General features: G+C 42.1%; 1 protein-coding gene across 2 annotated transcripts in view; it reads left to right on the forward strand.

Moving 5' to 3' along the window:
* LOC144823403 (ceramide kinase-like protein) overlaps positions 1-23679 on the forward strand; it is a 534328-nt gene that overhangs the window by 322684 nt on the left and 187965 nt on the right. For both annotated transcript variants that reach the window (XM_078681879.1, XM_078681880.1), the window contains exon 9: positions 1843-1939. In XM_078681879.1, coding sequence (XP_078538005.1) covers positions 1843-1939 — 97 coding nt within the window. The remainder of the gene's footprint in view (positions 1-1842; positions 1940-23679) is intronic.

Genomic DNA, 23679 nt, shown 5'->3' on the forward strand with positions numbered 1-23679 from the left:
GAGACACCCTGCAGTGAGAAAGTATGCAAGCGGCAGAAAAAAAGCATAGCCCTATGGCGTGCTGCCATTTGCGCTGATTTTACAGGACGGCGTAAGCTCCCACGCAAAAAATTTGAGGGAGCAGCTTGACATGCCGAAATTCTGCTGCTTGAGGAATCTTGCTGAGGTTTCATGGAACTTCGCAGTGTAGTGTAGTTCCTATATTCCCAATAGGCTCTGCGCATTGGAATAGTATATTCTATAGATGTGACGTAGGACGTATGTCTACTAGGTCTCTATCGAATATATTAGACTTAATTGTGAGTGCCAGCTAGCTCAGAGGTCACTAGAAACTTTCTTAAATACACAAGAAGGGATTAGTTTCTGACAACCGCATAAACATGGTAACTTTGTTTCCCCAAGATAAAACTGATTTTCAGAGTCGTGGAAAAAATAGATAGATATTTTACTCAGTCAATCGTGCATGCTTTGTTTCACCATAGGTGCAGAGAAAATAGATAGACGGGCGTTTTCAATAAAAGGATTTATTGAACAGTCTTCTTTCTCAAGCATAAGAAATGAACTGCTACAATCGTAAAACTGGTTGTAAAATATAGTGCATACAGTAGAAAGAGTAGAATAAAATAATACTGTAAGAGCATTGTATGGTTCCTAAACCATAAATAAATACAACCATAAATAACAGAGGCTAAAAGTACTCAACTGGTGCTTCTAAAATACACCTACCCAATGTACCTAACCTAAGCTTAGTAAGATGGAAGAAGTAAGTGAGGTGTAGAATAAATAGAGTATTCCTTTGCCAAGAATCTGTCCAAGATTTCTCTTAGGGTCTAATCAGCTCCGTACCTTGATTTGGACTGAAGAAGGTCAGGACTCGATTTCCCAACAACCCCCAAGGGTAGCTTGGAAACACTGGAGCTGGATTTATCGGCATGAGAAAAGACAGCGTCTCTCAGTGCTTCTGCTGGAGGGTCGGCTTCCTTTGGCACTTGCAGTAGCAGGATGCATCAGTCAAGTAGATAGTCGAACTGCTCCAAACCACTGTGTGTTTGCTAAGGCAAGTGTGGGAATATTTATACCTTGAAGTTGCTGAGTTTGACGTAAAGGTGGACATAATAACGTCATAAAAGAGTCTCAGTTCTTTGAAAACTCCATGAGTTCTTGGACAAGTCAGTTCTCAAGCAAGGGGAAGTCCCTAGCTGCTGAAGCCGAGTTTTCCAAGAAATCGTTGTCGATTTTTTGAACTAGTGGAAGTAGCCCTGCCGTATTTGGACTGCATGAGCTATGTCTAAATATAGTTATGATTCTTATGCGTATATAAGGACATAGGTATTTATACCTATATAAGGGCATTAATCGGGAAAATTACAATAGGGTCCTAAAATGGTACACAGCAGCAGAATTCCACAGAATGAAACTCCACGAGTTCTTCCCACCCCTATTTCTGAGTACAAGCTGTCATGCTCTTAAAAACATTTTTAAGAATAGTCCATTTGATATGGGCCTGTAGTTTGCTCAGTCAGATAGGTTGATATTTTTCATTTTAAGGAGAGGTCTGTACTCAGCTGGGAATGAACCTAGTTCATGGCACTTGTTCAGTAGATATATGGCTACCTCCCCTGCACAGGCTAAGTGAAGGATATCTTTAAAGCAGTGCTTTTGGAAGTGCTGGGTCTGAAGGTATTGAAGAAATCTTTTTGTTATTGGTTTTTGGATGTATGCAGTTCTCATATGTCTTCTATATAGATGATGCTGTTCTACCTTTAAGAAAACCAAGAATGTTCTGTTGTTAACCAGATATTTCCTCTGCATGTTATATTCTAAATACATCTTCTGTTTCAGGTTAAATGATGGAACAATGGCTCTTATTGTTGTAAAGAATACTTCCCATGCAGAGTTTGTAAAACATCTAAAGCGGCATGCCAGCTTTCAGAATCAGGTATTGTTAATCCTTAAATAATGAAAAAGCACAAACTTGCTTTGAAAGTTCATTTTACTTTCCTCCTGAAAGGGCTCTGTTTCATGCCAAAACTTTTAATGTCTTTGAGTGAGATCAACTATATTAATGAAACTCATTCACCCACATTCTCTCAAAGCATGTAAAGGTTAGTAAAATTAGTTGTACCCAGTGTATATAAAAACGCAGATCAGGATTTCTATTTGTAATAATGATTGTACAGTACAGTATTTTGCCAGGTATGTTGAACCTGGCTCTCTCTGAAGGGTCACCCCCAAACGTTTGCCTTTACCCTCCACTTTTTGCTGAATTCATTTTTTGTTGGCCTTAGGACTCCGCACTTTACCGTTGCTAACCAGTGCGAAAGTGTTTGTGCTCTCTCCTTTAAACATGATAGAATTGGCTTGCACCCAATTAGCATATTTATTTTACTTGTTAGTCCCTCATAAAGTGGTGCTACATGTACCTAGGGCCTGTACATTAAATGGCACTAGTAGGCCTGCAGCACTTATTGTGCCACCCACTTGAGTAGCTCCTTAAACATGTCTCAGGCCTGAAATTACAGCCTTTGTGAGCAGTTTTAAACTGTTATTTCAACCTGGCAAAGTATACCCAAATCTGCCCTTTTAATATATATGTCACCTCTAGGGTAGGCCCTCGACAACTGACTGGGTAGGGGGCAGGTAAATTAAAAAGTTGGACATGTACTTTTAGGTTTTACATGCCATGGTAGTGAAAAACTCTTCAATTCGTTGTTCACTACTGCAAGGCCTACCTCTCCCAATTGGATAACATTGGCTTACCTTATTACAGTTAATAAGTGATAACTTACAATTTGGAGCCTGTGTACAAGTTGAGTTTGGTGTCTAAAGAATTGGAATTAAAAGCCCTCTTTAATGATAAAGTGGGATTTTGGTCATAATTCAGAAAATGCCACTTTTGGAAAGTTGGTATTTTCTTGTCCTAACCATTTTGTGTCTGCTCCCTGTATCCTGGGTCACATGACTAAATGTAGTTGGCAGTTGGTATTTATGTATTGCCCCCAGACAGTGAGACAAAGAGAATCTAGGTGTTGGCAGGATGGGCCACTCCAAGTTAACGAGGAGGAGGAGCTGTCACTGCCAAATTTGCACATCACAAAGGCGCTGCCTGGGCACTCTCACCAATGGTTTGACACTTGTTTATTGTGACCCCAGACAGTCTTTGGCCAGGGGAGGAAGGCAGGAAATTTTAAGCACCTCTGGGGGAGTGGAAACCTCTAGAAGCTGCTTCTTAGGCACCAGGTATAAATATTAGATCTCAGACCCCAATTCTTCAGTACACATCTGGACCTGAAGAAGACTCAGAAGAAGGACTGTTGTGCTGCTTTGCGTACAAGGCCTGCCACTCTGTTGCCCTCCTACCTGAGTGAAGGACTGGGCTTGCCTCTTGCAATCAGGACCACCAGAGTCACTCCATCGGCTAGATGGTTGGCTTCCTGATCAGGAGCCTCAGGGACAGAGCAGACTTCCTCCATCTTCTAGCCAGCTCCTGAACTCTGCCAGCTGTGAGTCCTACCCTCCCTAGTGGTGACACCCCATTCTGTGACCCTTGCAAGTAAGCCTGAATGGGCTTTACCAGCCCCAGCTGTAGTCACAGCAGAACCTATGCATCCAAGCTTCAGCACGATGCATCGCTGACCAGAAACTCTGCACTGGAGCCGCTTCATGATGCATTGCTTCACCAAACTTTGTATCAGGACTGCTGCATGGTTAGTCTCCAGCACAGGACTTCGCATCGCTCCCCACAGCCATCCGGGAACCTCTGTTGTGTGATGCATTCTCAATGCAGGCCTTCACATCAAAAGCCCCTCATTGATGGCATCCTCGACGACGACGCAGGACTCTGCATCGCAAGCCCTGCAGTTCCTAGGAATCCCCGCTGCACAATGTATCCTCCAGCTGGACTTCGCAATGTGCCACAACGAGGACTTAAGGTATGTTTGTTCAGTTCAGTTGGCCCAACTGGTTCCCTTTAGCCTGACTGCGTTCCATCAAGGTCAGCCTGAACTTGTGACAATGTCCCTGTCCATTGCAACCAGATAACCACATTTGGCACTTGGTCTTTTTGGCTCTATTTTCACTTAAACCTTTACAATTGCAACTTTCAGGTACTACTGATTGTATTCTTGTCATTTTGATCTCAAATTATTTATAAAATGGCATTTTATTTTTCTAAATTGGTGTGAAATGTTTCTTGTGTTTCACTTTATTACTGTTTGAAGTGCTGCATAAATGCTTTACACATGGCCTCTAACTTAAGCCTGACTGCTTGTGGCAAGCTACTAGAGCGTTAAGCTCAAGTTTGTTTGCGATTTGCTTGTGACTTTATCCTGACAAGGATTGTTGTTGATGATTGAGTAGGGTTTCACTCCCCTAAACTGTAACCCAATTTCCTACAAAGTTTAACACAGATAGACTTAGACTGTATGCTTAGAGACATGTGTGATGGATCCCGCTGGGTTCCTATAAGAAACCTCATGTGTCTCCCTAAACAAGGTATAGGAAGGATACTAAACTGGAGACCCAAGCAACAGGTTGCACATAGGAGTGATTACTAGTTGGACACACAATGTATCCCCTGATTTTATTGAAAAGTCACTCCGCCACCTCTGGACATGGCCCTGACGAAGGCACTTGATCTTGCAGCTCGCACGAGAGAATGTACATAAACCTCTTGACAATAAATGAACAGTCCCATAGCCAGGGGTAGATGTTTTGGGGCGGAGGGCACAAAGACTAACCACAGCATAAAAAAGAGCCTCTGGGTGGATGAGATGTGGCTCCACTCACAGTATATTTTTTTGTTTTTAAAAAACATAACATAGTTAGATTTTAAAGGATGCCAGTAAAAGTACAGTGATGAATGAACATTGTGAATTATGTCAGGAAATGTGTGTCAAATGATGTTTTAAAACACCTTCTGGCAGTAAAACTTATTAAAACTGACTAGACTATAAATACAATTATATATAGGTTTATTTATTCTCCATCAGTGCACCTTTAAAGAAAAGTATCACAAATGCTGCCTCTCTAGGCACTTTTTAATAATGCCCATTCATAATAAAGGAATGGGTTTATAAAGGCAGCTAACAGTTTTGAGTACACCTGGCTCCTGCAGAAGACACCACAATTAAAGATTCAAGCAGTAAAGAAAGACAAGTTAGGCATTGGTTGTTGAGGCAGTATGGGCACAGCTCAGGCAGTGAGTGTGACAATGTGCCCACTTCCACTAGTCAAAAGGAGCTAGAACTAGCATGGCAGCTACCCATCCAGTATTTAAGAGCCTTGGGATTAGTGTTTGAATTGTGCAGGGTGTTAGAGATGGCAGGCATCGGCACATTTTCATCATACAACTTTGACCTACTTTGGACATGGCCCTTTCAGCAGGGTTATCCCTAAACGTGTTGCCTTTTGCCTCTTATTTTTCTGACCTGTTTGTGTTGGCTTTAGGACTCTGGGCACTTTACCACTGCTAATCAGTTCTAAAGTGCACATGCTCTCTATTGTAAGGATTAGCTCCCCCATAGGCTATCATTGGAGTTTCCTTGTAACATTTTACAAGTGTAGCTTTCAATTGCGAACAGCTAGAGATTTGGAGTTTGCGCTCTCTGAGCTCAGAATTTAAAAACACATCTTTTAGTAAAGATGTTTTTTAAATTGTGTGTTTGAAAATGCCACTTTTAGAAAGTGGGCATTTTCTTGTCTAATCTTCATGTGCCTCTACCTGCCTGTAGAATCAATGTCTGGTTTAGACTGACGGGCGTCTGTTTGTGCATTTTCTCTAGACAGTCACATGAAGGGAGTTGAGGTATGCCCTCAATATCCTGATAGCCCATCACCAGGCTGGTGTGCCTTCTTGAGCTAGAGTGGTGGGAGGAGTTGTCACCTACACCTGACTAGGCATGTGCCTGGCCTCTCACAATGCTGTCTCCATCCCCTTGGGGTGTGTCTGGAGCAGGGGTCTCCAACCTTTTCTGTAGTGAGAGCTACTTTTGATGAGTGAAAATCATCATGAGCAACTAAAGGCTGAGCAACTTGTGAATTGTTCCCAGAGTCCCCACATGCCCAGCTTCCTTGACTAAACTTACTAAAGGACCTCTTCAGAGAGAGAGCTACCCATTTAGTATATGCAATGCAAAACATGATACTAGAAAACCTATCCCAGCTTCCCTCTTCAACAATTTGTGTGATCCTGGCCTCTGAAGTCACCAGCTAAGACAAGTACACTAAAATCATAAGAAATTGTAGGGACCTGCAGAGCTGTGTAAAGCTACCAGCATTGAAACCCATAAACTGAACGTGTGTCTCTCACAGCTTGTTGGCCATGTAGGTAGTTGCTACAGTGCCCCACAAGGGGTTATCACGTATGACAGTAACTTGAAATGCTTAAGTTCAGGGTGTGCTTTGTACAAATATCTCCCCTAACAGACTATAAAGTTGTTACACATGACTTGCCAGCGAGTACATTAATATACCATTGTCGCAATGGACGTGGGAGTCCATGACTGTTTCATGTTTAAAAACAATCACTTTTAAAAATGCCTGATAATTCTGTGGTGTAATTTGATGCTCCAATGAAATGCTTCTCCATGTTGGAGAAAGAAAAATTGGTAATTTTTTTAAATGATACCATTTTGTATGACTTTTGTGTCATTATTTGCAATGTTTTCGAACATGTGCTTGTGCAAGGAAGGGGTCATGCACCTAAGCTTGGTTCATGTCTTAGCTTTCCCTGTTCCTTTGTCGCAGAAAAATATAGCCACTTGTATAAAGACACAACATAAGTATGAATGTTAAAATAAAGAATTTATTATTGGATTATAATGTGTCTCTCACAGCTTGCTGGCCATGTAGGTAATTGCTACAGTTCCCCACAAGGGGTTATCACGCATGACAGTAACTTGAAATGCTTAAGTTCAGGGTGTGCTTTGTACAAATATCTCCCCTAACAGACTATAAAGTAGTTACACATGACTTGCCAGCGAGTACATTAATATACCATTGTCGCAATTGACGTGGGAGTCCATGACTGTTTCATGTTTAAAAACAATCACTTTTAAAAATGCCTGATAATGCTGTGGTGTAATTTGATGCTCCAATGAAATGCTTCTCCATGTTGGAGAAATAAAAATTGGTAATTTTTTTTAAAGATACCATTTTGTATGACTTTTGTGTCATTATTTGCAATGTTTTTGAACCTGGGCTTGTGCAAGGAAGGGGTCATGCACCTAAGCTTGGTTCAAGTCTTAGCTTTCCCTGTTCCTTTGTCGCAGAAAAATATAGCCACTTGTATAGAGACACAACATAAGTATGAATGTTAAAATAAAGAATTTATTATTGGATTATAATGTTGATATTTAAATAAATAATCAAAAGAAGAGAGCTTTGGTTGAGTTGCTGTTCAGTCCGAGTCCAGAAGAAGAATGCCCCAATAGCAACGCATCCCAAGAGAACATAGAATGTAGAATACAGAATTCATGTAAACACAAGCAATCTAAAGCATTAAAGGTATAGGATACAACATCTTCCTTCCATAACAAAAACATGATTAATATAAATAAAAATCTTTGAATTTGGCAGGAATTACAATATTTCTTTTTGCATTAATCAAATCTGAACTATGACTCGAATTGCAATTGACATTTTCTTGAGTACTATTTGAACTAGAATTAAACTCCTCTGATACAACTTGTTGATCAGTAGAATCAGAAGCTTGTTCCAAACTTTCATTGACAGCACAATCAAAACCATGTATTTCATTATGATCAATAGATGAATTATTTACTTTTTCCGAAGGATATTTTTCAAAACATAAAAATGATGAGTTCTTATCTTTTCCATTTCAGATGTTTTTTTATCAATTATGTCTTTTTGGAAAAGCTCAACTTTAATGTCAAATGTCTGGGTTTCAAGGCGACAGGATTGTATCTCTGTCAGGCGGAGGATCCAAGTCCAGCCCTCGGTAATCGGCCCACCTCTTCCAAATCTCATAATGTATGCAAGGGCAACCCCTGGCCACTAATATAGGTTGCTCCAATCCCATGCAAAAGTCCATGCCGTTCCTCCAGGCAGCCAGAGGCGGGGGCTGTGGCGCCTTCTAGGCCCTGGCAATGTCTCGTTTCGTCCAGCGTGAGGCCCATTAGTAACAAGTGATGCTTATACCTGTTGACCCCAATACCCTCCATGACATGCAGCAACGCTAATCTGGGATCTCGGGGAAGTACCCAGGCCAACACCTCCGACAGGCCCTGAAAGACCCACCCCAGAAACTCTGCAGTGCTGAGCAATGGTGTACCAGTGTCTAATAGATGCGTGAGAGTTTTTTGTTTGGCAGCTCTCCCATAAACAGCTTGGCCTCAAGCAGGCTAAAGTCGAGGGCTCCAGGGCAGTCAAATAGGGTGTTAAGGCGTGACGAAATTGAAGATATTTTAAAAATTGGGAGCGGGGCATCCCGAATTCATCTTGTAGGTCCTGGAACGACTTCAGGGAGCAACCTGTCATTACATCCCCCAACGAAGAAATACCTATTGCGTCCCAGCCTCGGAAGCCCACGAGTGAGGACAGGTGGGGCAGGCGACCATTGTGCCACAGAGGGGTCTCCTGGGTAAGCACGTTCCACCATCCCATTCTGCGTAGCGCCTGCCTCCAGACACTTGTGTGGCCGAGGGAAGGTAGCGCCGAAGCGTAGCTGAATACAGCAGCGTATGGACCGATGCCGAGCCCACGAGGAATCGTTCAACCGCATATGCAGGGTCTCCCCTGTCCCCGTACCACCAGTCATTCAGGACCAGTAGATGTGCAGCCTGATAATACAAGAGTACGTCAGATGTGGCCAGTCCCCCAGTGTAAGTAGAGTGGAAACAGGTCCGCAATGCCACACGCGAGATCCCCCCTCCCACAAAAACCCACTCAGCGCCTAGTTGACTAGTTGGAACCAGTGCAGCGGAATCCGATACGGATGGTTCTGGAGCTGGTACACGATACGCGGGAGTGCCACCATCTTAAAGATGGCCGATCTGCCATGGATGGTCAACGGCATACGGGACCATACCTTCATATCCTCTCGCACACGATCCCAGACAGGGGTAAGGTTACGCTCCCGGGAGACAGTGGCCTCTTCCGATAGGTACACCCCCAAGTATTTCATCCACCTGACGCAATCTGGAGGCCAGAGGCCCACTCCCCAACTCGTTTCGGCCCGCCAAGCACCCACAGCGTGGACTTGGCAGGGTTCATATATAGGCCAGAGTTTCCCCAAAAATTTGCAGAATGCGCAGCAACCGCGGCCCCTAGCGGTCTAGGTCCGTAAGAAAAAACAATACATCCTCCCCGTAGAGCGCTATTTTGTCAGCTAGGCCCACGGACCATCGGAACCTCTTAAGTTGGGCATCGATGCGCACCCACGTCGCTAGGGCTCCATAGCGAGCGCGAACAGATAGGGGGACAGGGTGCAGCCCTGACGCGCCCCCCGTTGAACCTCGAAGGATCGGGAGATCGCTCCCCCAACACGCACTGAGGCCGTAAGGGCCTTTTAAGGTGTTTTAATGATAACCCAATCTCCTATAGCGTATTTCTCTTCTCCAGTAACAATTTTTTTAGAATTTAGTTTGTACTTTTTTTTTCAAAATTGCCCTTCACACAATCAGAAATAGTTTTCAGATTTATCCTTGTCAATTTTCTCCAACAATTTAAAACTGTTTCCAAACACTGGTTTCAACACAGATTTAGCATCTCTACCTTTCAATAAGAAAAAAGGTCTAAAACCTGTAATTGAGTGCGGTGTATTTAGATAACTCCAAACTTTTTCCTTAATATGACTTTTCACATCTAATCCATTCGATAAAGCTGTCTGAATTCCTTCCTTAAAGAACTTATTTGCTCTTTCCACCAGGCAATTTGCGGCTGGAAAATACAATGGTGTTTTTTCATGTTTAATATCTTTTTTCAAAAAAATCAACCATCTTCTTAGAAATAAAGTGTGTTCCATTATCAGAAACCAATTTCTTGGGAAAACCTTTACTACAAAAGACTTTCTCCAAGAAATTAATTACAACATCAGTAGTAGGTGAACTCACAAAATCATATATAATCCATTTCGAATAATAGTCTGTCAAAACAATCAGATACCTCATAGCAGAACTTAAAATATTGTAAGGTCCTGAAAAATCCATGGCCAATTTTCCCCAAGGCTGGTCAGGAAAAACATTAGTTGAACAAACCCTTTTTTTTTAACTTTTCCAATGTTTATCCGATAATAAACATTTTGGACATTTGTTTATATCCTGATCCACATGTGAATCCATGCATGGCCACTAGTAATACTCTCTTAATAATTTCTTTGTTCCGGACATTCCTGGATGCCCAATGTGTGCTTTCTTAACTAAACAAGTAATGAGGCTTTTTGGTGGAATGAACAGACCATTTCTAGTTACAAAATCATTTTCTATGCTCAATTCTGATGAAACTTGTTGATAAGGTACTAATTATTTTTTCAAATTTCTCAATGGTGACCAACCTTTTGTAATATACATTTTTTTTTTTAATTAGTTCTTCATCCTTTTTATACTCACTAATCCAAACATCTTCAGAGATTACTCCATTGGAACTTTCAGAGGCATCAATTGCAGACACAACAACACATTCATCATCATCATTCAAATTAGGAAGATACTCACCAACATTTATAGGTAATCCAGACAAGCAATCTGCTCTAAAATGTGCACCTCCAGATATATGCTTGATATCAAAATTATATTCTTGCAACCTAGATATTATCCTTACTAACCTTGAGGAGGCTAAACCAGTTCCTTTGCCATTCATTAAATAAATCAAAGGTTTGTGATCGGTTAGTAAATCAAAATGACTTCCCCATAAATGACTTTTGAACTTTTCCACAGCTCATGAACAGGCTAAGGTCTCCCTCTCTATGGTACTGTAGTTTGATTCAGCTTTGCTTAAAGTACGTGAGACAAAACCAATTGTTTTTTCTTTACCCTTGCAAAACTGAGTTAGCACACCACCAAGCCCAATAGAACTTGCATCAACTGTAACTGTACATTTCACACCACAAGTGAAAGGTTGTAATGCTGGTGCCTTCTTAATCATCTCTTTTACATTACAGAAAGCATCTTTGTGCTCCTTGTTCCAAACATATTTCTCTTTTTTTCTTGTCAGTGTTCTAAGTGGTTCAACACAAAATGCATATCTATGTACAAAAATTGCATAGTACTCACTGAGTCCTAAAAAAGATTTCAGTGACTCTTTGTCTGCAGGAGCTGGTGCATTCCTTGTAGTATCAATGAGATTCTGTTTAGGTTTGATACCCTCCTTAGTTATTGAATGTCCTAAATACTCTAGCTCATTCACCAAGAAATGACATTTTTCTTTTGAAACTGTCATACCCCTATCACTGACAATTTGAAGAACTTTTCCAAGAATGTTATTATGTTCTACAATTCCTTTTCCAAATATGAGTATATCATCTTGGAATGCTTGTACCCGTTTGATGTCTCCAAATAATGAGTCCATTAACTTCTGAAAAACACAAGCTGCAGAAACTAATCCAAATGGGAGTCTCAAATATTTGAAGGCACCAAAGGGTGTAATAAACGTAGTGAGTTCTGAGATTTTTCCGTAAGAGCAACCTGATGGTACGCTGATTTCAGATCTATAAGAGAAAACTGAGTAGACTCACCAATAGCCATCAACATTTCTTGAATTAACGGCAAAGGATTGCAGTCTACCAATATGTTCTTATTTAAAGGACGTAAATCCGCACACATGCGCAACTTACCGTTTTTCCTCTTGGCCAAAACAACAGCCGAAACCCATTCTGAAGAGTAAACTGGTTTAATAATACCATCTTTGCATAAGCTTTGTAAATGCTCCTTCAACTCCTTGCTAACACTAAGCGGAACACTCCTTACCTTGTGTTTCACAGGTGAAGCATTTTCTTTTAATCTAATATTATGTACAACACCTTTCACACAACCAATTCTGTCTTCGAATTTGTTTTTGTATTTGTCTAAAATGTTGTCCAACTGAATAGATGTATTATATTAGTGCACAAACCTACTGTAGAAATTGAAGTTGGAATATCACCAAGAACAATGGGAGTATCACTTCCCGGTTTAAGCATAATACCCATCCTACCTAAATCACCCCAACCAATTATATCACAACATTTTCTTGCAACATAGACCTTTGTTGTTATTTTTCTTCCCAAGAGTTCAACATCTTCATAGAAATAGCCCACTATGTCTATGTCTTGACCTCCAAAAGCTTTTGGACTGCAACCTGTAAGCAAAAGCTCATTAGGAAAACAATTCTTATAATAAGTAACATCATTCAAAATTGTAATTGGCGATCCAGAATCAGCCATGACTTCTAACTTCACATTTCCAATAGATGTCTCTCCAGGAGGCCCCTTAAAAGACACATCAGAATCAACATCATTGACATTAACAATAGGATTATTAATCATATCTCCTTCCAGCTCTTATATTGCATTTACACTCGCTAAAGATGAGTTTTTATGCTTAATGTTGCTTAAGTGTCCAATTTTCCTACATTTGTTACATCTTTTTCCATGCGCTGGACAATTTGGATTGTTCCCAATATGTGTTCTCGATCCACAACGATAGCAAATTAAAAAAAAATTCATTGTGAGATTTCCTTTGGATTTGCTATTCTCATTAGCTTTTGGCTTACTTGAAACTGCGCATACTGAATCTAAATTACTGTCAGATCCGGAAATAACTTTTGTTGAAACTGATGATCTCTCTATTCCAACAGCTATATCAATGACTTCACTTAATGTAGGATTCCGACATGCCAAAAGACGTTCCTGCACCTTTTTTGAAAAACAATGAAAGACAAGTTGATCACGTAAATATATATCAAGCATGTCTCCAAATTCGCATTTTGATGCCAATATACACAGATTAGATACATAGTCCTCAATGCTTTCATCTGCTTGTTGTTTCCTTTTATTAAAGCTATGTCTTTCTACCATTATGTTAGGTTGTTCATAGAACCTTTTTTCTAATCTTTTTACTGCCTCTGTATATACATCCCACGGTATAAACTGGCCAGGTGGTGGTTCACTCTCAGGAATATTGTCAAATATTTCCCTGCCTGCATCTCCTAATAAACCATACAAAACAGCTTTTTTCCTGTCCTTCGAGTAATCGTTTCCATCAATTGCAATGATGTAACTCTCAAAAGACTTATACCACTGGTGCCATCTTACTGGTGGTTTCCCTGGATTTTGCAAAAAAGGGATTTATTTGGTATGGTTGTATTTGATACGCCATATTTGTTAATGAAAATTAATATTCCAATTTTCTTCAATTAATTTCTTGACTTGAAATATTCACTATCCTCTTTAAATGAAGTTCTGATCGTATAAAAACCTGAATAACGATACATTATTACCAATCCTCTTTTATTTCTTTAAAATCCGTAACATATTGTACCTTTAAATCATGTTTAACAGCTCTGGTGTCATCATCGGTGCTACGTAGCGGTTGCTATCCCATCCTCGTCGCCAAATTTATGTTGTATCGAGACACAACATAAGTATGAATGTTAAAATAAAGAATTTATTATTGGATTATAATGTTGACATTTAAATAAATAATCAAAAGAAGAGAGCTTTGGATGAGTTGCTGTTCAGTCCGAGTCCAGAAGAAGAATGCCCCAACAGTAACGCATCCAAAGAGGACATTGAATGTAGAATACAGAATTCCTGTAAACACAAGCAATCTAAAGCATTAAAGTTATAGGATACAACACCACTACAGGGGTTAGGTACTTTTTTCAACTGGGATATGTTTAAGTGACGTGTTGACCCTTATGTTCATTGTGCCATGAAATTAACACTTCATTTTAAATTTCTCGTTTTACAGGGATTTTTTTTAATATGGTACCTCTTGCAAGTTGTCTATAGGTACAAACCGAAGCTAAGAAGTTAATATACATTTCTCTCATTATTTCATTAAATTTTAATGAAAAGAAATGTAAAATGATGTTCTTGGCTCCCGTTTGTGGCCAGTGACAACTTCACAGCTGCCAAGTTTTCTGGTTGCTTATGTATGACGTTTCTATGATTTTACTGTGCGTATGTATGACATTTCACTGCCAATGAGTGACACTGGAAGTGACACCTTCATGGTTAAAACTAAGCAATAATATCCATGGAAACAAATAAATATCTCAAATTACCCACTTGGGAGACATGAAAAGTTCCGGCAAGGCCCTAAAATTGATGTAAAACCCCGGAAATAGTAGGTCACGAACCACAGTGTCTGACTTTAAAACAAACATTTTTAAAAATATTACCTAACCTGCAGTTCAAATAACTTCAATTACATGCTCTCCCTCTAAAGTGGAAAGTATATTTTTATTTAGTGTCAAAATAAAGTACTTTGGTCATAGACTTAAATAAACAGCACAAAATGCATCGTTTTATGAACATTAGCAGAAGGCAGAACTGTTCATTTTCTTTTTAAAAATATAGGATAAATGAAGTTTGAGATGCATACATAATAACCATTTTGCCAGCCCAAGACGATTCAAATAAAGGTTCTAATTGGACAAACATTGTCATTACCAAATTTCACAGGTCATTTGTTTTATCTGTGCGCTAACTGTTCTTAAGTGTACAATGTTTTATAGATAGAGATTCCTCTCTGTGCAACACTACACAGCGACCTCAGCCCACGCATAGATCAAAAATGATTTCACATGTAGGCTACACCTCATGGCCGAGGTATTCCAAAATACTTAAGACTTGTTATAAACTAAGCATCCAACATCCCGATTTGGTTCTCCACAAAGTGCACCCAGATGATTGTTTGTGGACTTACCATAACGTGGTCTTACTGCTGGTGCTTGCGTCCTGATCTGCTGGCATCGCGCGTACAACAGGGGCAGAGGCTCTCTCTCAGAAGGGGCATGCTCCTGTAGGTCGAGTGGCATCATGTTAAGGACTTCTGGTTGTAGGCATCACTCGTCCCTCTTTGACCTCAGTCAATGCTGATGCTTTGCTTCTGGCGTCACAGTAGGCAGAAGGTGCGTAGACTTCTCTCTTTACTGGGCCTCGGGCTCAGGAGAGTGCACTGACTGCATGCTGCCTGCAATGCTGGTCTACAGTGACTGCAGAGGAGTATTTTTAACTGCAGTGGCAGTCTTTTAAAAAGAGCCCAGTGCTGCTGGGAGCGGCGTGATTACACAAAAGGTGTGTATCCCAGCCTCTCCAACATGTAGGCTTGTCAGGAGAAGGCCATCTGGGGGTGTTAGTATGCCCTACGCACCCTAAACCTCCCGCATGAGGGTCAAGCCAGTGCTCATCCTGCTTTCACTGGGCAGAAATCATTGACTGCCAGTGCCAGTAGTAGACTGTGCTGCACCAAAGTGCACAACTTCCTCTGTCCCACATGGTGAAAAGGTGTCACTTGAGCCTAGCAGCGGCAGGCACCAGGAATGGCAAATTTAAGCTGCCGTCGCCATTTTCCAATTCAAAAGGGGGTGGCGATGGACAGAGTATCTGAATTAAGCAGAACGCTCCTACCCAGTCAAAAGATCAGGGCTTGATCCATCACCGTTTTTTAGCTCACTGCACCATCCCAGTTCAGAACCTGACTACATGCAAATTAGTCTGACCCTGGCCCAGTGCATCATGGGAACAGGGCAGACCAAACTACCAAGCCAATTCTTTACTGAAAAGGAAACAAGCTTCTGGGGACCGGTTTCTGGCATTACAGCCGTCTTCGGCCCGGCTTGCTTGAATCCTGATGGTGCAGTGAGCAAGGGACTCACATCTGAGCATACCTTTCCACACTTGTGGTGGCCAAAACGATTCAAAAGGGGGTGGCGATGGACAGAGTATCTGAATTAAGCAGAACACTCCTACCCAGTCAAAAGATCAGGGCTTGATCCATCACCGTTTTTTAGCTCACTGCACCATCCCAGTTCAGAACCTGGCTACATGCAAATTAGTCTGACCCTGGCCCAGTGCATCATGGGAACAGGGCAGACCAAACTACCAAGCCAATTCTTTACTGAAAAGTAAACAAGCTTCCGGGGACCGGTTTCTGGCATTACAGCCGTCTTCGGCCCGGCTTGCTTGAATCCTGATGGTGCAGTGAGCAAGGGACTCACATCTGAGCATACCCTTCCACACTTGTGGTGGCCAAAACGATTCAAAAGGGGGTCGCCATTTTCCAAACAGCCTGCGTGGTCCTGGTGTATAGGCGCACTTTGCCAGAAATAAAAGGCATGACAGCGCCCATCTCATTAAAGTTGAGCACTGCTGGATGATGGTCATGCTGTGACAGGCCACGTGGTATCATGAAGACTACAGAAGTGCTCAGTGAGTCTCCGCTTGATTGAATCACACAGCCCACACTAAGGCTGCAGCATGTGTACAAATTGTAATATACTGTTGTGAAGAAATAAAAACCTTTTAAGGGGTTCACTGATACACCTGGTCCTTTAAACCAACAAAGAAGAGATTGGCACGGATGCTGTAATATAAAACGATGCATTTATTAACCTCACATGTGGGAGACTGTGTCATACAGTACCCTCAGGCCACTGTAGGAGACAGTCTAAGGAGTATAGAGAACAGGGGCCTTATATATGCATTTGTTACATAGTCAGCATAAAACCAAGGGGAGGTCCTGGCATATACAAGAATACTATTTGACTAATATGGGTGTACAAAATTTGCTAGCTCAACAAAGTGGGAGGGGAGACTAAACTGCTTATCTCAGTAAGAATAGCCTGACAGTTCAATACTAGGATCAGATGCATTCTACCAGCTAGGCATTTCTGACCATGTGCAAGTCTCTGGAAGAGGGAGAAAGAAAATGGCGAGCCCTTGGCTAACTAAAATGGCTGCCAAGAACAATGGCTTTTAGCTCATGCTAACAGCGATTTCTGCAAGCTTTAACAGTTGTGGCTCGCGCTTGCATCTCCTTCTTCACGTCATATGCATTGTAAATCCTCGGCGTAGGCAATCTAAAACTGTTCATGCCAAGCCAACATCACCCGCTTCCCCCCACCCCAGCTAACTTAATAGCCAATGGCAGCAGTGCGATGGCGGAAGAAACACCAGCAAGAACAGATAAGACGCAAAAAAGGCCTGGAAAAAACATAACAACAGTGATAGGGCACAAAAATGAGCACCAGGTCGCGAGCTACTGGTAGGTTGTTGGCGAGCTACCGGTAGCTCGCGATCGACCGGTTGAAGACACCTGGACTCTGGAGCCACGACCAGGCAGGACAAGAACGTGTGTACTACAAAGACAATCCTTTGAAGAATGCCTACTTCAAAGGTCAAAAGGGATATAAGTATTGGACGTAAAACCCAGATTTTTATAACACTTCTGGACTGAGGACTCTGCCTAGAAGAAGAGCTGAAGAGCTGTCAGGAGTACTGCCCCTTTGCTGTGTGTTGCTTTGTTGGGTTGGGCTTGCAACGGCTGCTTCTGTCTTTGGCAGTGAAAGGACTGGACTTTGCTGTTTTGAGCCTGCTTTCCTAGTTTCTCCAAGAGCTTGAGTGTGCTTGACTCCTGTTGGAAGTCTCAGGGTCATCAAAGACTTCACCTACAGCACCTGGACTCCATTGTGGGAGCCCTGAACCTGCCAAGTGGTGCCTATGCCTGTTCTGGGCCACTGAAAGTTTTTGCTGAGCTGTAACTGCAAGAAAAGCATTCCCGATGCCATCACTGATGCCGCTGCCTGCACCGATGCCGTGGTCACCACTCGCTGAGTGAGTGCAGCACCGACCTTGATGACGCCACAACCCTGGTCTCACTGATACCATCACATGTTGCTGAAATCGATGCCTCTGCTTGCACTGTGGCTGTATGCACCACCTCGTCGCACCGACTTCGACAGCACTGCAACATTGGCCTCACCGACGAATGCGCCTAAGTGCTGTCACTGACAACCCTGTCTGCACTGCAGCTGTGGTCACCGTTTAGCTGCACTGCACCACCCTCGACGACACTGCAGCCTCGGGCTGCAAACGACAGTGGCATGGACACCGACGGCAGCACTCCGCAACAACGCCATACTGCTACCTGCACCGCAACCACAGGCACCAGATTGTGAAGTGCACAACGCACCGCCTGCTACAACACTGCAACCTCAGCTCTGCCGACCCCAATCTCACGGAGTTCAATCTGCAACGGGTGTGACTCCAAGGACTCACAGACTTTTTCACCTGTGGCACCTATGCCTGGGACGCCAGCACCGCTGCACTTCCCCGCAAGGTCCTCCGGGCCTCGTCAACTCCAAGGCACTGTTTGCGTGTCTTCTCCAACGCCGTAGCTGGCCCTTGTCTCCATTGAGGTTGAACTGAACTGTTGGATTGGTTGGTCACAACAACGCGATAGCCCCGGTTGGTGATATTGACTTCAAGGAACTGTATTTATTTGCTTTATTCTTAACAAATCATACCTTTGCTTGTGTATGTTGGATTGTTGTTGTTTTGGCCTTGCTTTGATTAGATACATGTTGCCTACTTTTCTAAACTGGTGTGGTGTCCATATTGTAGTGTTTACTCTGTGTTACTGTGTGTGTTTCATAAAAATCATTTACACATTGCCTCTGAGAGAAGCCTGACGGCTCATGCCAAGCTACCAATGGGGTGAGCAGGGGTAATCTTAGCTGTGTAATCCCCTTACCCTGACTAGAAGAAAGGGTCCCTACTTGGACAGGATGTATATCACTGCCAAGTAGAGAACTCCATTTCTAACAGGGATCCTGAAGATCGCTATAAACTCAAAAAAAATGGGGCTAGCAGGGATGAATAATGAACCTACTAGAGTTAGAAATAGTTACTGGATGTGTAGGGTGGTGAAAGAAGGTGGCACAAGATGGAATCAAAACTAGGAAGGCTTGGAATTCGGCCTGCCTGATATTCAGTATTGCTATAACAGACTTCTAAGAAACACCTTTGGCCTATGCATTTTTTATACAATGTAAACACTGCTAGTATTCCAAACCACTGACCGGTAGAGGAAGTGATACATTTTGAGTCCAAACACTCACTCTGGACTGCTCTCTTTCTCTTTGGGTAGCTACATGCAGAGTACTCCTGTATTGACTCAGCCAATGCTAAACAGTGCAATGTAAATGATAAAGAAGGCCCAAGGACAAGGGAAAGGAGAGCCCCTCTTCTCCTTCATATACAATATACATAGTCTGGTTGAAGCCTTTCTTTCTTTACTGTGGCAGCAGAAAGTATATGGCCTTCTTGCAGAAAAGAAAGAAAAGGTGAATTATGGGAACTTACATTGGCTCACAAAGTGTCCTGGTTATTTCGGGCAGGCTTAGGAGGGTGATAGACTGGCTTATTGCCACAAAAATATAGCTTAGGAAGTATTGCAGAAGCACAGCTTTCGCCTGTGCTATGCTTTCTTGGTGCTGAGGGCTGCTAAAGAACAATGTTGATTAGGTAGGACCATTGGCTTCTTTGCTGTTAAGTTCATGGTCCAAGTGTTCATGATATCTCGGTCTGTCTCACAGGCCTAGTGTTTGTGTCCACGCATTAGTGTCTCTATGTCTTCATGTCCCAGTGTCAGTGACCTTGGGTAATTTTCATTGCCCTTCTTAGTTACACTGTGTGCCTGGATCCCCATGTCCCAATGTCACGGTTGTAGTGTGTCTCACAATGTCAGTTACAATGTACATGTAACAGTGCCAGTGTCTCCATGTCCACGCATCCTTTGGCTAATTTGTGTCCCATGTCAGTATCCCAGTACTCATATGCTCGTCTCAATGTCTGTGTCATTGTCACAGTGTCAGTAATCCAATGGCAGTGTCCTATGTGACTTTAACTGCCCTAGTGTCAGTGTCTCACAGTATATTAGGCTACGTCTGAGTGGCCTCAATGGACCTCGTTGTGTATACCAGAATTCCACAGTCAGAATTGAAAACCTTGTGTTCCTGTCTCAATGTATCCATATCAGTGCTCTTGTGGCAGTGCCTCAGTGTAAGCATCCCTCTATCAGTGTTCTCCATGAGTATGCATTTGCAAGAGTTGATGCCCCAATGTTTTTCTCACACGATAGTTTCCCTATGCTAGTTTTGCTGCTCTGGTGACCCAGAGTCAGTGCCTCTTTACTGTTGACCGATGTTGTGTCACTTCCTAGTGTTAGTATCCATGTGTTGTAGCATCCTTCATCAGTGTCTTAATACAGGTGACCGTGTGTAAGTATCTCAGCGTTAGCATGTGTGGATTTGTTGATGTTCCTTGATTAGTGTCCCCATGTCAGTGTTACGACAAATGTTTCAGTGTTCTTCTGCTGTTTCCCCCTGACTGTGTTCCAGTATCAAGGTCAGTGCCCCAATTTCCCTAGCCACCCAATATCAGTACCCCAGTATCAGTGTCCCAGAGTCAATATCTACATGTCAGTCCTTTTGTGACATTATCCATGTGCAAGAGACAGCATCCCATTGTCAGTGTTTCCGTAGTAGTCCCTTATGTCCCTCTGTCTGTGTTTCCAGGCAGTATCACTGTGACAGTTCCCTTGGTAGTGTTGCAGTGCCCAATGTCCATCTTAGTGTCCAAGTATCAATGGCAATGCCCAGGCTAGCATTACTGTGTTGTTTCCTTCCAATCACTGCCCATGTGTTAGTGTCGCTGTGCCATTTCACTGTGCTGGTGTTGTGTTCAAGCATCAGTATTTTAGAGTGCGCATCCTAGTCTTCCGTTTTCAATCTCCCAGTACCACTGATTCTTGCCATTGTCCTATCATGAATGTGTGTACCCTGTGTGGATGTTCCAGTGTCACCGGTTGATTGTCACTATCCCCATGTAAGTGTTGGTGCTCCCATGTCTGTGTGCCAGTTGCTGTGTCCAAATATCATGGGTGCGATGTGATTACTGATCCCCTATGTCAGAGTTCCAGTGTCAGTGTTGGTGTTCCTGTGTCAGTGTACTAGTGTCAATGTTAGTGACTAATATCAGTGGTCCAGTCTCATTGTCCCCAAGTCGAAATTCCAATGCCAGTGTTGTGTTTGTGTTCCTGTGTCACAGTTCTAAAGTCTGTGTCCCAGGGTCAGTATCTCAGTATCATTGTCTCCATGTTTATATCTGTGTCAGTATCCACATGTCAGTACACTTATATCTCACCCCCACACTCAGTGTCACAATCTTGTGCCTCTCTAAAGGGATTGTCTCCTAATGTCAATATCTTTGTGTCTTGGTGTCCGTGTGTTAGTGTTCCAGCATTGGTTGTAGTGCCCCACAGCAGCACCAGTGTCACTGTTCTCATGTCAGTATTGCTGCTTGTGTTTCAGTGTCCCCTGTGTCAGTGACCTACATCACTCACGACATATCCAACCTTCTGCATGCGCTCATTCCCCATCCCCATCACCATCACCTTTATTGTTTCTTTAATTGTTTTTGGAGAAACCACAGTGCTCATTAGTAATTTGAAGAAGGTTGTTCTTTAAAATCTAATTAGTGATGTCATCAGTGCATGTTGTGAGCACGTTAGTTAGTTGACTGAACTATAACTGTAATATTTCAGTGGTTTAAAAAAAATGTTAGTTCTGTTTTCATTTCAACACCTAACTATAGCGTCACTTTAACGTTTTATTTTTCCCCCAGTGAATTTCAGGAGTTTTTTTTTGTAAGTTACGGTCTTAGCACCTAACCTAACTATAATATATTTTTGATCATTTTTTAAATTAGCCCAGCTCCCAACCCTGCGTGGAGGGGCAGTTCCCGATGTGCACATTCCATTTTAAAATCAGGAGGCTGTTAAGAGATAAAGAAGAAGGGTAGAATGATTAAACAGATTTGGAAAGGAGCTGCAGTGCATATGCACACACCTCTCTCTTTTAACTATTTTTAGCCCCTTTAAAAATACTTTGTGCTTCAAATAACTAACAACGTATACCTCCTCTCACATTTTTAACTTGCTGGTTTAATTCTAGCATTTGTGTTTCAATGCTCATTTACTTAAGCTTGCTTCTCAGGAAAGGCTTAAATTCAATAGCTCCTATTCCACCAAAATAGTGTTCAGGAGTGCCTTTCTTTTGTTATGAAACTATTTACTATCGGATCTTGTACTACTGTGACCTATCTGGGGGTAAAGATAACTGCTAAAATCAACCTGATTATTGATTTAAATTACGCACCCCTTTTAAGAGAAACTACTAAATTGTAAAAAATTTGGCATAGGCTCCCTTTAGGCCTGCTAGGCAGGTGCAACCTGATCAAAATGAAAATTCTACCTTTTTTTTTTTTTTCGGTCTATTCCTTTGAAAGTCCCTAATATATATATTTTTAAACTTGATGGGATTTTCAGCAGCTTTATCTGGGGATATATAAAAAACCGAGGAGGGTCATCAAGCTGCTTAACCCCTTCGACGCTAATGACGAGCTGGGCTCGTCATGAGGTAGCCTCCTCGCACGCTCATGACGAGCCCAGCTCGTCACGTAAAGTGCGCTTTTAAAAAAGTCAGCGTACGAGCGGAATTCCGCCCGCACGCATGCGGTTAAAGCTACATTTGATCAAGGCGGACTTGGTCTCCCAGATTTTAAAGTTTATTTTGGGCTTCTTTTACGGGTCTGTTTCGTAGCGTGCTTAGTTTAGATCAGACAGATTCAGTGTTTGGGTTCATTTTAGGGAACCAGAGGGACAAATTCCTATATAGAATCAGAGATCCAAATTATTTCAAAAGAGTGAAGTTCAAGACCGTTGAAGATACTGTATATATTTGGCAAGCAATGTCTGCTAGGTGCAATTTACCGACATTTCATAAAAACTATCCATTGTGGGGGAATCCCATTTTTCCTGAGGTGTTTCAGGATCAAGTAGGTAAATCTTGGGCGAATTATGGAGTAGATTGTTTGGGCGATCTGTATAATGATAGAGGAATTAAATTATTTGAAAATTTACGCTTAGCTTATAAACTTCCAGCCCATTTTTTCTTCAAATATCTGCAGATCAGAGATTATTTGGCCTCCAATGTGGAGGCAAAATAAATAAAAAATTCAATTGTCTGGGATTGTATATATGGGGGTAAGTCTATATCTCTGATTGGGTCAGTGTACGCTCCTTTACATAGTTTTAGACCAGATGGTAGTGAGAAACTAGCAGAACGCTGGAGGATAATGGTTTTACCCAGAATGATCAACCAGGTTTAGGCTATGTCAAGGATTCGGTCCATTCTGTCAGTTTGCAACTCCAGCAACTACGTATTACTTGCATGTTGTATTACACCCCGGCTTGAATAGCTAAATGGGCCCAGAGAAATAAGATAGGGGAAAAGATAAATTGCCCTAAATGTGGTTTGTATGCTGCTAATCTGAAAAATATGTTTCTTGAATGCCCAGAATTGAGGGGGTATTGGAAGAAAATTAAACAAATACTTCATTCTAAATTAAGATTGGATTATCCATTTATGGATCTTGAAATTATGTTGAAATTATCTTGGGGTACAAGGATGATACTCCAGCAGTAGTGCGCCTTTTTCCGATTTTGATGGCTGCTGCTAGGTTGGCTATTGCCACCTGTGGCAGAGGATTGGTGGGCGATCATTAGAGATACTTATGGCTTAGAGGCAGCCCAGGCAAAGGCTAGGGGTATCCACTCGTTAGCAAGTTAGAGGTGCTATGGAGACCATTGGCTCTGGATGGATTAATGTAGTTAG

The sequence above is a fragment of the Lissotriton helveticus genome, chromosome 3_1, assembly GCF_964261635.1.
Source record: "Lissotriton helveticus chromosome 3_1, aLisHel1.1, whole genome shotgun sequence".
Classification (NCBI taxonomy): domain Eukaryota; kingdom Metazoa; phylum Chordata; class Amphibia; order Caudata; family Salamandridae; genus Lissotriton; species Lissotriton helveticus.